Source organism: Aotus nancymaae, unplaced genomic scaffold, assembly GCF_030222135.1.
Source record: "Aotus nancymaae isolate 86718 unplaced genomic scaffold, 86718_ANA_hifiasm-v0.15.2.pri h1tg000067l, whole genome shotgun sequence".
Taxonomy (NCBI): domain Eukaryota; kingdom Metazoa; phylum Chordata; class Mammalia; order Primates; family Aotidae; genus Aotus; species Aotus nancymaae.
The window spans coordinates 25,390,971-25,403,649 of NW_026988482.1; the positions used below are offsets into that span (position 1 = coordinate 25,390,971).

Here is a 12,679-nt window from a genome sequence, read left to right on the forward strand (position 1 = left end):
TCGGGCCTAGAGCCCGCCCAGAATTGGACCGTTCGCTTGTCGCTCGGGTCTGACTCCACCCTCAGATGGAGCCTGGAGCCGGGTCGCATTTCTTACAGAGACTGCACCTCACCCCGTGGCCTGCGCTAAAGTTAGGCGGGGGACCGTGAGTGGCCAGACCCTTCCTGGGCTAGAACTCGGGATCCCTGCCAGCTACCCATGCCGGGACAGACTCACGCCCCCGAAATGCAGATATACAGAGGAGACCTGGGGAGAGCACTAGACTGGGAGTCCTTGGGCCTACACTGAACTCTGGCTGACTTTGTGACTTTGAAGAAGATGCTTTCCTTTCCTGAGCCTTGGATTTCTACTCAGTTGGGTCCTCTGGTGTGAGGGTTCTTGGTAAAGGACTCCAACCCCGGGCTAGAAATGGGGAATCTTCATCTAGAGAATTTGAGAGTGTGGAGGATTTATTATTGGGCACCCCGACCCAGGCAAGTCTACATATACCCTCACAATAGCGTCCATCCACGGCATGCTCAGCCCAGGGAACGAGCCCTCATATACTCCTAATCCGCCGGTTTTCAAAGGAGATTACGGGGATCACGGGGTAGCCTGGTACAAATGCAAATGCCCCTGTGGAAGGACTGGGAAGGAGCCAGGGAAACAGCATGTTTAATAGTAGTTTAAGGCGGGGCGTCGTGGCTCACGTCTGTAATCTCAGCACTTTGAGAGGCCGAGGCGGTGGATCACAGAGGTCAGGAGTTCTAGACCAGCCTGACCAACACGGTGAAACACTGTCTCTACTAAAAATACAAAATTAGTCAGGCGAGGTGTGGCTCACGCCTGTAATCTCAGCTACTTGGGAGGCTGAGGCAGGAGAATCGCTTGAACCCGGAGGCGGAGGCTGCAGTGAGCACAGATTGTGCCATTGCACTTCAGCCTGGGCAACAAGAGTGAAACTCCGTCTCAAAAAAAAAAAAAAAAAAGTAGTTTAGTTGACAGTGTTCTATTAACAGTAAATTCTGGTGGGGGGATGTTGACAAGACACACTTTGCGAGACGCTGCCATGAATTTTATAGAAGGCGCAACTGAGGTCCAGAAGGGTCCCAACACCTGGACAGTCTCCTGATGAGTTGCCAATAGAGTTAGGATTCGAACCCAGTTCTCTGGCTTCCTGCTCCAAATCCTAAACCGGAGCGGGAGGGAAAAGAGCGGCCCGTGCGTTCTGGTCGCCACCCGGCCCCGCCTGGTGGGCTCGGGCTACTGCCCTCGGTAGGGTCACGAAAATGGGACCGGACCCCAAAGTCGGACCCGTCTTCAACACTGGAACCCGCCCACGCACAGCTCCACCCGGCCCCCGACTAAGATAGACCACGTCCCCGGACAGCTGGTCCCCGCCCTCGAACTCCTGGGCCCCCTGGTGACACGTCTCCGTTTCGGCAGGCTACTGGGCTCCGCCCGCACACTGCCCGGGCCCGGTCCCTAAAAGGCAGCTCGGAGCAAATCCCATTGGACTGGAACCATATCCCTGCTGTGACTTTAAGGAAGACCAGCAGGTCCGGGCCCCCAGGGGTAAACCGCACCCACATCTTCGCACTTCCTGCCTGTGGGCCTGCGGGCGTAGAGGGCGTGGAATTCACAGCCTCCTCTCCCATCCGCAAGGGTCTGTCTTCTGGGAGGAACCCATCCACGATGGGAACCCTGAAGTTGGGCTACGGCGTCCGCCCGAGCCCTTTCTTAAATGCGCAGACTCCGGAAGCGGGGCGGAGCGCGCGGCGGGTCACACACATCCGGGCGTCGAGTCCGGAGCATCTTCTCCGGCAGATGGGCGGGTAGGGTAGCCTCTCAGGCAGGTATGAACGGGAAGTGGGAATCGGAACTGGGTGTTTCGACTGCAACAGACTGGAGACCTGGCCAGTCCCATTCTCCGTAGTGCAGATGGAGAAACAGGGTTGGAGGGAGGGAACCTCGTCTGGGTCGTTAACGATGCGGTGCGTAGCTGGGAGGGAGTTTAGACCCTGACTTCGGGCCTTGGCTTCTGGGATGGCGCACTGGTGCACAGAGCCTCTTCTGAAGTTCGGTGGACTCGGATTCGTATCCTGCCTGAGACAGTTTCTACCTGAGTGACATAGGGCAAGTCGCTTCCCTTCTCGGATCCTACTTGTATCTGAAGATGTGGCACTTAGCAGGTGCTCAGTAGCTCAATAGACGCTAGTTTGGACTTTTATCCAAGGGATAGTAAAGGGGATTACTGATTTTTTGTTGTTGTTGTTGTTGGTGGTGGTGGTGAGACAGGGTCTTGCTCTGTCGCCTAGGCTGGAGTGCAATGGCGCGATCTCGGCTCACTGCAACCTCGCCTCCCAAGTTCAAGCAATTCTCTGCCTCAGCCTACTGAGTAACTGGGATTACACGCGCCTGCTACCATGCCTGGCTAATTTTTGTGTTTTTAGTAGAGACGGGGTTTCACCATCTTGGCCAGGCTGGTCTTGAACTCCTGACGTTGTGATCCACCCGCCTCGGCCTCCCAAAGTGCTGGGATTACAGGCATGAGCCACCGAGAGGGACCACTGATTTTTAAACCTCCAGTTAAACTTGCTTGTGACATCTTTAAATATAAAATTGTAAATTTTTTAGTTGGCAGTTTACACTGATATCCTGGATTATGGGTTAAATTAGAAGGAAAGTTTCAGCATACAAATCAATGACAGTACATGCAAAACGTCACACGCAAAACTCACAATCAAAGGCAATCATCTGCCCCTTGTAACATCAGTTAAGATCAGGTAACATCCGGTCCCTGCTGCATGTTGAGCTGCCTCCCAAGCCTTTGATATTCATAGACTAATGCATTGCTTGCCATGGGTTTGGTGTGATTACCCCCATCTTATGGATTAAGAAAGTGAAATTCAGAAATAATGACTTGCTCAAGGTCACACATGCTAAGTTAGACACATCAGTCCTATGCCCAAATATGTGCCCTAACCTACCACCAGCCCATTTAAATTAGCAGAGACTGAGCTATGGGCTCAGCCCACTTCAGCTAAAAATGTGAAGAAAACGGCCAGGCACGATGGCTCATGCCTGTAATCCCAGCACTTTCGGAGGCAGGTGGATCATGAGGTCAGAAGTTCAGACCAGCCTGGCCAAGATGCTAAAACCCTGTCTCTACTAAAAATACAAAAATTAGCTGGGCACGGTGGCAGGCGCCTGTAATCCCAGCTACTCGGGGGGCTGAGACAGGAGAATTGCTTGAACCTGGGCAACAGAGGTTGCAGTGAGCTGAGATTGCACCACTGCACTCCAGCCTGGGTGATAGAGTGAGACTCCGTCTCAAAAAAAGAAAAAATGTGAAGAAAACATAAGTGGTCAAGACAAGAATGATCAAACAGGCGTGTGAGGCTCTAAATGGAGTCAAGGTGGTGACAGAGCAAGAGCACACCTATTTTCAGGCAACATGTTGGTGGAAGGGGCTTATCATACAAGGCTCATCTGCTTTCCTGGTTCCTCTCACTCCCAGGGTGGCAACCAACTACATATGAGGACCAGCGCTATTTTGGGACACCAGAGCTTGTAACCTCTTCATCTTTACCCAGCTGGGGCCAGGGACCACTCTCAGCACCCACCTCAGCAGCTGACATCATAAGGCAGACTTGGGAACCGGGAAGCACTCTGGAGAACCTTTTCCTGAGACATGGAGCTTTGGGGCCGAATGCTATGGCCCCTCCTGTCTGGCCCAGGGAGGAGGGGAGGTATCTGGGGCTGGGCCTTCAGCTCATGGCAACCCCATCCACCTCTGGCTGGGTTATCCAGTGCCACAGAACTAGTCAACCACTGGACCAGGGTCTTTGAGAAGAAAGGTGTCCCTGAGGCCCGGGAATCCAGTGAGTACATCGTGGCTCATGTCCTTGGAGCCAAAACAGTTAAGTTCAATATTATCAAGAGGGCAGGAAGAGGGAGGAGGGAGGACCTCAGGGAAGAGATACCCAAGTTTTCTGCCCACTAAGAGTGCTTAGCTGAAACTGATAGGATTTTTCTGGAGGAACATCTTAGTGCCTGTCACACACTGTAACAGTTTGTTGGGTGAATGAATAAATCTCTGCCTAAGTTTTCAGGGATAGACACCTAGAGGCCTGGTATTAGCTGTTTAACCTTGGGCAGGATGCTGCCTCCCTCTGGGATCAGATGATGAGAGGGTTGGGCCTCCATACCAGTGCTGGATAGGCATTATCCACATAAGACACCTGGATTGGGGCCTCTGGGCCCAGTGAGCCAGCCACTTACATTCTCTGTGGGGACAGTTTCAGAGCCTGAGGCCAGCACTTCGGACCCAGCCCTTGACCTCTCAGCAACTGCAGTGTATCCAGGAGCTGAGTAGGCGTCGATTACAGAGGTGAGCACCCATGGATCAGACCTGAAGGATGTGTTTGGGGAGCAGCAATCCAGCCTCCTCCATCCCCACCAAATTCAGGGAGGAGGAGTTGTCCAAGAACTAGGGAGGTGTTGGGGTACAGGAGTGACAAGAGTGGGGCCCGGGTAGTAAATAGGAAGAAGGGAGCAAGGGAAGGCTTTGCCTCAGGAGTCTCAAGGCATTGGAGACATGGTCTTGCCTGATACTTTGGCCACAAGTGGTGTCTCTCAACCCAGGCATGGTCCTGTTGGTCCTGGCTCTGTCACTGATGACCACCCGGCTGCCCCCTCTGCAGGATGCCCGTGCAGTACATCCTTGGAGAGTGGGACTTTCAGGGGCTCAGCCTGAAGATAGTGCCGCCCGTGTTTATTCCTCGGCCAGAAACAGAGGTAGGTGTGCCATCAGGGCAAGGCAGGATTGAGATGAGGGTGGCGTTCAGGGCACCAGTCTTGCCCCAGGCTTCCTCCAGGGGGCACTGGGGCCCCATGACTGCTATCTTCAGGGACAGTGCCTTTCTAGACATATATCTCCTTGCTGACTGTATTGGCAGAGCCCAGAAGACAGAGGATTCCTGTTGGTCCCCTTGACTATCCTCATGTTCCAAGCTGCCACCCCAGCCTCCAGGTCTGGCAGTGGCCCAGAGTGCCTCAAATAATGCTGCCCAAGTACTTAGCCTGTTCCTGCCATTTCTCTGGGAGCTGTTCTGTGGGTCCATGGCTCATCCAACCCACAGAGAACCAGTGCCCTCCAGCAGCTTCTCAGGAGACATGGAGGAAATAGAGAGGGCTCCAGCCAGACAGCTAGAGACCCTGGTATCAGCTATGCGACTTCAGGCAGGTCACTGCCCTCTGGACCTCTCTGGACCCAGATGATTAGAGGGTTAGACCTCCAGACCAGAGAATCTGGTGGCCCTCTTAGGTCTACTGACTGGTCTGGTAATCACCTGTGTCGTCCCTTAAATTCCTAGGACTAGGGATGTGTGGCACAAGTGTGCTATCCCTTGGTAAGGCACACTGGTCCTGGAAAAGATGCTTTCTATGGCCCTTCTTGGACTCCCCTCTGACCTTGTAGGTGGCAGAGCTGGGAGCCAGATGGCACAGACCAGGGAGTAGAGCTGGGTGAGAGCTGGTGGGCAAGCCAGAGGGCACTAGGTTCTGAGAAGAAATGTTTCTAGAAAGACCCAGGCACACAAACATTTCTGGGAAAGGTTAGTTTCCATCCACCTGCTGCAGCCAGGGGCCCCAAACCCTTCCTTCACTTTCCCAGCTTCTGTCCCCTAGCCAAGAAACTCTCTGACCCCTCTCCCCTCCATATCATGTGGTTGGGAGGCCAGGTCCTTTCTTCACTGCCCAGTGTCAGGGTGGGGACAGTAGAGAATCTGAGGCCTTGCTGAAGTCACAGGGCTGTCAAGGAGGGGAGCATGGGGGCAGCACTTGGATTTCCTGACTCCCAGGTCAGAGCCCCATCCCTCACATGGGGCTGCCCCATCTGCAATTGGCATGACCTGGGATGCCGTATGGAGACCCAGAGCAAGGTGTGGCCTGCCACCTACAGGCTTTGGGAGGCCATCCTGTGGCTCCCGAAAACGTGATCTCTGGTGAGATCATTTCCTGTCTTTGGCTGCCCAGGATCAGGGCATAGTGACCTTTGCATTCCTTCAGAGCTGACCTGGCACCAGCCATATGTGCCAGGGTTCTGAGTATCAAGTGTGGACTTTGGCTCCCATGTGGCCCCCTGATTCTTGGGTGAGTCTGGGCCAAGAGAGCAGCTCTACTGCAAGGGATGGAGTGAGGGGAGATGCTATGGTTGGGAGGCCAGGTGCTCACCTCACTGTGCAGACATTTCTGAGAACTCACCAGGTTCACTCCAATGTAAAGCCACATTGGGGGATGCCTTACCAAGAAGTCAAGAGGACGTGGCCTGTGGCAGGGAGTGGTGAGCATGGGTGTGGGAGATCGTTTCTGATGAAGGGGAGTCTGAAGTGCAAACTTGCAGGAAACATGTGGCCCAGTGAGTTGGATTTTCCCTAGGGGTTAGAAAGTGGTTCAGCCCCAGGCCTGGCAGTGCATACAGTAGGAAACTCAGGGCTGGGGGTGTGAGCCATTCTCACGCAGCCTGGTGTGAGGCTGTACAGGGTGTGGGAGGCTCAGTGTTTTGTCTGTGATTGGCTTGAAGGAGGCAATGCCACCTCTCTGGGGCTGCCCCACCATAGAGGGTACTCGTGGCACTCAGGTTCTGCTGAGGCCTTGGGCTAACCTCTTGATGGGGTATGGAGTCCATGTTGGGGCAGCAGTTCTAGGCAGAGCTGACAACTGCCTGCCCCTCACCCCCTTCCTGCATGGTCCTGCCCCTCGGCCCCTTCCTGCATGCTCCTGCCCCTCACCCCTTCCTGCATGCTCCTGCCCCTCACCCCTTCCTGCATGCTCCTGCCCCTCGGCCCCACCCTGTTCTTGATTCTTCCCGTATTCATCTGGAGGGAGTGGCCTGAGCCTGTGACCAGCTTGGTTTTCAGTCTCCCCAAAAGAGCCACTGGTATCAGGCTGAGGGAGGCTCTTCACTGGGCAAAGAAGAGAAAGTTTCTGGACTTCTTAGACTGTTCTTTACCCCTGCCCCAAGATGGGGCACGACAACCAAGATGAGCCTCCCGTGGTCTGGAGTGTTACGGCAAGCGAGAGGCCACTAGTGGTGGCAGGAGCTCAGTCTCTCAGTTTCTCACCCTCCCCAGGGTGGCCATCCACGTTTGTGGTGTGTGTCTTTGAGGTCGTGAGTATCTCTGTGAGGTGGCTGGCCAGTGTGGCTGGCTGAGGGGTCATTCTCCAGCCAGAGTAAGTCTGTCTATGGCCAGGAAACCAAGAGAGGCTCACACACCTGGCAAGTCCTGGTCACTCTGCCAACCTCTTAGCGTGTGACCTCACCACTGAGACCACAGGCTCTCAGTCAACAGCCCTACACTGCTCACTCTGTACCTGTCCCAACCCTGCAGACCCAGCTTGCCACAGGTGCCCTAGTGGTCTCCAGTAGTGCCTGGCACAGGGCTGGTGAGAGCTAGTGAATACACGCCCTCTCCTGCTGGAGCTGGGCCCCCTCACCCGCAGGCAATCACTTGTTTGGTACAGAAGAGGCTTGGAGCAGGGAGGGATGGACCTGCTGGCCAAGTTCTGCCTGCCTTGGACTTGCAACCCTCTGGGTGGATGAAAACTGTTGCTGGGGTTGGGGACCTGGAAGGGTGAGATGCTTTTTGGAACCCAGCACTGGGGAACTTATATGGAAAATAAGTGTGAGTGATCTGGAGCCCTCTGCTCCACTGAGCCTGGCTGATGGCATTGGGGTGTAGGGGAGACCTGGGGGTATGAGACACAGAGGGTGGTGCCACAGAGAGCTTGCCCAGCACTTAGAAAGTAGCTAAGAGGTATGTCTGTGGACCAAGCCATGCCAGTGTGGGACGTACTGCCGTGACGTACAGACTCCATAATGGGCCTCAGGTCTTCCCATTATGGAGTCTGGTGGGAGAGGCAAACCCCATCCTAGACGTTAGGCTCAGGGTGGGGAAAGCTGTGGTAGAGAGAGCTTGGCCCAGGCTTGGGGAAGATTTTCTGGAAAAGGTGGGCCTCTTGTCAGATTAGGGAAGTACCCACTTGCTGCCCACCGTCCCCAATTCCCTGAGCCAGTCTTTCCTGAGAACTGGGATCCCAGGAGTCCTGACCCTCTGGAGGGCCCCTCTGCCTACATCCAAAGGGATGCCTTTGAGATGGGGCTACACTGCCCTTTCCTTGCTCTACACCTGGGTACTCAGGTGTCCAACTCCACTGCTGGTTAGAAACGTTTCGGCCATTGGACAGCAGGAGCCCTCCACCCTCCACCCCTACCCTATGTTGGTTTCTAGGCATAGTCCTTGCAGAGAGTGGCTTGGTGAACAAGGCTCGAAACCCTCTTGTTTCCAAAGTGACAGTGTCTGAAAATGTCCTCCTGCTGCCAAGGCAGGTACAGTACAGTCAGGCACCTCCCTCTGCATCCGTGCCTGTGGACCTGTGCCTGTGTGCCACAGCCCTCATCAGGTATAGAACTTAGTTAGGACCATGCCCCCCCATGGCCCATTCCCTCCAAAGGAGGGAATTTCCTGTCCCTTTGGCTAGGAGCCTCCCTGGGGGCCTCTCAAGCTCAGCTCTGTGAGGAGGCTGCTTGCCACCATGAACCACAGGCCAGGCTCAGGTGGGGCCTTGACCCTAGGCCTCAGTTTTTCCTCATGGGACAGTTTTGAGGATTTAACATTATACAGGAAAAGCTCTGGGAGCAGGGTGAGGCCAGAGGCAGTGGCCAGGAACTATCAGATACGGTTCTTAGCTTTTTTTTTTTTTGAGATGGATTGTTGCTCTGGCTCCCAGGCTGGAGTGCAGTGGCGCGATCCCAGCCTACCGCAACCTCCACCTCCAGGCTCAAGCAGTTCTCCCGCCTCAGCCCCTGAGTAGCTGGGACTACAGGCACCTGCCACCACACCCAGCAGATTTTCACACTTTTAGCAGAGATAGGGTTTCACCATTTGGCCAGGCTGGTTTCAAACTCCTGACCTCAAGTGATCTGCCCACCTTGGCCTGACAAAGTGTTGGGATTACAGGCATGAGCCACCACTCTTGGCTGGTTCTTAGCATTTCTGTAAGCACAGAGTGGGAGGATGTCTGTAAAGGGTTTAGCTGGGGTTGATTGAACACTTACCATGAAACAGGTGCAGATTAGTGCATTTAATCCCTACCACATCCCCACAAGGTGGGCTATCCTCGACTGGGCTCAGTTGTGCAGATGGGAAAGCTGAGGCCTGGAGGGCCAAGGGTGACTTGGCCATGACCCAGCTGCTGTGAAGTTCAGTCTGGCTTTGGCTACCTCCCTTTCCTATGTTCACACAGGGCTAACTGCTTGGGCCTCTGTATCAAGACTCCCAGGACTCATGTTGGCACCAACTCTGATCCAGACTCCTCTGCTTCACAGGAACTGGTTGAGTGGGTGCTGGAAGAGATGGCCCAGAGGTCCCATGCTGTGGGATCCCCAGGCAGCCCCCTCATTCTGGAGGTGGGCTGCGGATCGGGAGCCATTTCCCTCAGCCTGCTGAGCCAGCTCCCCCAGGTGAGCCCCTCCACCCGCTCTGGGTTGCCTGTGACTGACACTCACTGTCCCTCCCATTAGTGCTTCCCCCACATCCCTCTGCTAGGAGCAGTTGAGGGGAAGCAGCTAGATAAAGGAGGACAGGGCTGCCCCCAGCCCAGTGTGGTTCACAGACTCTAACTCCTACCACATCTGTCTGGCTAGACTTTGGCCAAGAAGAAAAGACTGTTGGGTATTTCCCTTCTCTTCTGGTGGGGGGTTGGAGGAGGGTCCCCCAGGCCCGGTATCTCCCAGCATTGCCTTCCACATACCCTCTGTTTGTTCTTGGGACAGAGCCGAGTCATTGCTGTGGATAAGGGGGAAGCCGCCGCCTCTCTGACCCATGAGAATGCTCAGAGGTAGGTGGGAGAGTTGTACTTTGGGGCCTGATCTTGACTCCTCTTCAGGTTTCAATCTAACCAATGTCTGATTTCTACTCCCAAGAAGGAGGAAGCAGTGGGAGTAGCCTGGCATGGGTCCCACAGGATTCTGAATGAGTAGTGGGCAGTGAGCATCTTGCCAGTCCAAGAAGGGTTGGCCTCAATACCTCACTCTTGTAGCCAAGGGTAGGGGTCTGCCCCCGTGCTCACCCCTGTCTCTCCATCTGTCCAGGCTTCGGTTGCAGGACAGGATTTGGATCATCCACCTTGACATGACCTCAGGTACCCTCCCGTGCATGCTCCTTGAGGTGGGAGCCTGGATATAGGTGCTGTTGGGTGGATGAGGCACTCTGCAGAGATGAAAGGAGGGCTTCCCCAAAAGCCACTCAACCACACACACAGTGTGTGTGTGCACATGTGTGGCAGCCCAAACTAGGCCTTGCTGAGGACAGCCTCCTAGGCTGACCAGACCCATAAGGGACCAGCCACAGAGAACTTATGAATTCGTCATAACTAGTGAGTTAAGGGCTTGCTTGTTGGCAACAGATAAGCAAAAGCTTAAAATAATGCCTTCGGGACCAAATACTTGAGTGCCCTTTTCCCCCACCTGGCCTGGCACTGCACAGCTCAGCCATTGCCTTGAGTGTCCAGCTCAGCCATAGCCTTTACAGTGTCCAGCTCAGCCATAGCCTTTACAGTGTCCAGCTCAGCCATAGCCTTTATAGTGTCCAGCTCAGCCATAGCCTTCATAATGTTTGCAGACCTCCAACTCCAGTTCTGGCTCCATCGCCTTACCCATGGGATCCTTGAGCCTCATGTGCCCCCTCCATGGAGTATGATATGCTTGGTATAGCACCTGGCACAGGGTGAAACCGGTAGTCAGAACCATCAGGAATTGGCTGATGAGGCCAGGCCTGCCCTCCATGTACTCTCAGTCCATGTTGGCTATAAGGCTAGTGGAGCTACAGAAGAGAAAGGCTCTTTCCTGCCTAGGCAATCAGGGAAGACGCCCTGGAAGTCTTGAATGGAGTCTTGCATAACAAGGAGGATTTTTGGCAAGGAACCTCTAGGTCTTGAAATGAAGGGCTGCCATGTTAAAGCACGCACATTTTTCACTAGGCTGTCAGCCAGGGACCCTGGGCACTAATTTGCATCTCACTTATCAGATCTAGAGGCAGGCCCAAGGTGTGGCTTGACGAGAGGGACATGGTGGCAGGTGGAGCTACTATCCTTTACCTCCCAATGGGTTAGCCCCTACTATGTGTTTTCTTCTTTGGCCACAGAAGGGAGCTGGACACACCTGCCCTGGGGCCCCGTGGACCTGGTCGTCAGCAACCCTCCCTATGTCTTCCACCAGGACATGGAGCAGCTGGCCCCTGAGATCCGCAGGCAGGTGCTAAACAGGGTATGCCAGGGAGGCCAGGCTTGAGAAGGCCTAATGGGATTGGTCTGCCCTCGAGGACCACACCATCTGGAGGGACAGGGGGGCTGGTGCTGAAACAGGTGTGGTGTTAAGTGGATGCACTCCAGAGCCCACAATCCTACCTAGATTCCACTTCTACCTTCCTACTTAAGACTACTGGACAGCCACCAAACCTCTGGGCCTGTTTCTTGCCTCTGAAAAAAGAGAGGTAGTGCTCTGCAGGGCTATGGGAGGACTCAGTGGTGACTTGAAAGCATCAGACACAGTGCAGGGCCCATAGGGGGCACTCAGTAGATGGGCATGTCATTTTATAGAAGACAGGCCCAGTGAGGGAAGGTGTCTTGTCTAGGGTCACATGGGGGCTTAGTGGGAAAGCTGGGACTAAACCTGGCTTTGTACCAGGCCATCCTCCCTTTACACAGGATCTGAGAACCAGGGACAGGCCCGGAGTTCTGGATGGGGCAGCAGTCATGTAGGATGGGGTTGGGGTGTTGGTTCTCCTTTTCTGGGCTCACAGGAGTGGTCAGGGCTAGGTCTAGATCTCCTAGACCAAGAAGAGGGGCAGCCTGTGGGAAGGCACTCATGCCCTGGCATGAGTCAGCCTGTCAGGAGGGGCCACCAGCCAATGGGACTCAGCAAGCACACCTGGCACTGCCTGGTAGGGTGCTGCCCATGGGAGGAAGGGAAGAGGAGCTGCCACCCATTTGGGGGCCACCTTCTCTGGGTCCTCAGACTTGCCCTTCAGCCCAGAGTGTAAGTTCCATGGGGCCCCATTCGTGTAAACTGCCCACCCCTCCATTCATTTCGAATACCCTTCCCTCAGGCTGTTACCTCCCACTGCTTTCCCTTTCAGCTATGAAGACCCCGCAGCCCTGGACGGTGGGGAGGAGGGCATGGACATCATTACCCACATCCTGGCTCTGGCACCCCGGCTCCTGAAGGACTGTGGGTATGAATGGGATGGGTCTCCTAGGTCTGCCCCCAGCAGCCGCCTCTGCTCCTAGTGTATACTGGGCAGGCCCTAGCAGAAGTGAGCACAGGACCGTCACCTTGCCAGCCCAAGCCGCCCAGAATGGCAGGTCCCAGCCCTGTCCTGCTGAGCCCACCCATTTCTCCCCAATGCAGGAGTATCTTCTTGGAAGTGGACCCGAGACACCCGGAGCTTGTCAGCAGCTGGCTTCAGAGCCGGCCTGAGCTATACCTTAATCTTGTGGCTGTGCGCAGGGACTTCTGTGGGAGGTGAGGTCCCACCCTCTTTTACCCCGTAGCATGCTAGTCTTTCCACTGGGGCCATCCTCAGCCCCAGCTGTGGGGAGAGTGTGCTGTCCCACTCCCTGCTCATTCCCCAAGGCC

General features: G+C 54.9%; 1 protein-coding gene across 8 annotated transcripts in view; it reads left to right on the forward strand.

The window, feature by feature from the left end:
- The first annotated feature begins 1,757 nt into the window (after nucleotides 1-1,757).
- The window catches only part of HEMK1 (HemK methyltransferase family member 1), a 37,298-nt gene continuing 26,376 nt past the window's right edge, over nucleotides 1,758-12,679 (forward strand). For 4 of the 8 annotated variants that reach the window (XR_001109855.3, XR_001109852.2, XR_001109853.2 and 1 more), the window contains exons 1-10: nucleotides 1,758-1,835; nucleotides 3,500-3,901; nucleotides 4,281-4,372; nucleotides 4,686-4,779; nucleotides 9,371-9,505; nucleotides 9,818-9,882; nucleotides 10,136-10,185; nucleotides 11,187-11,292; nucleotides 12,180-12,275; nucleotides 12,452-12,565. Coding sequence is in view for 5 of the 8 variants with exons in the window: in XM_012467842.3 (XP_012323265.1) it covers nucleotides 3,674-3,901; nucleotides 4,281-4,372; nucleotides 4,686-4,779; nucleotides 9,371-9,505; nucleotides 9,818-9,882; nucleotides 10,136-10,185; nucleotides 11,187-11,292; nucleotides 12,180-12,275; nucleotides 12,452-12,565 (980 nt within the window). In the remaining 3 variants the exon portion in view is untranslated. The other 4 variants (XM_012467843.3, XM_064367131.1, XM_064367133.1 and 1 more) reach the window with 4 other exon arrangements.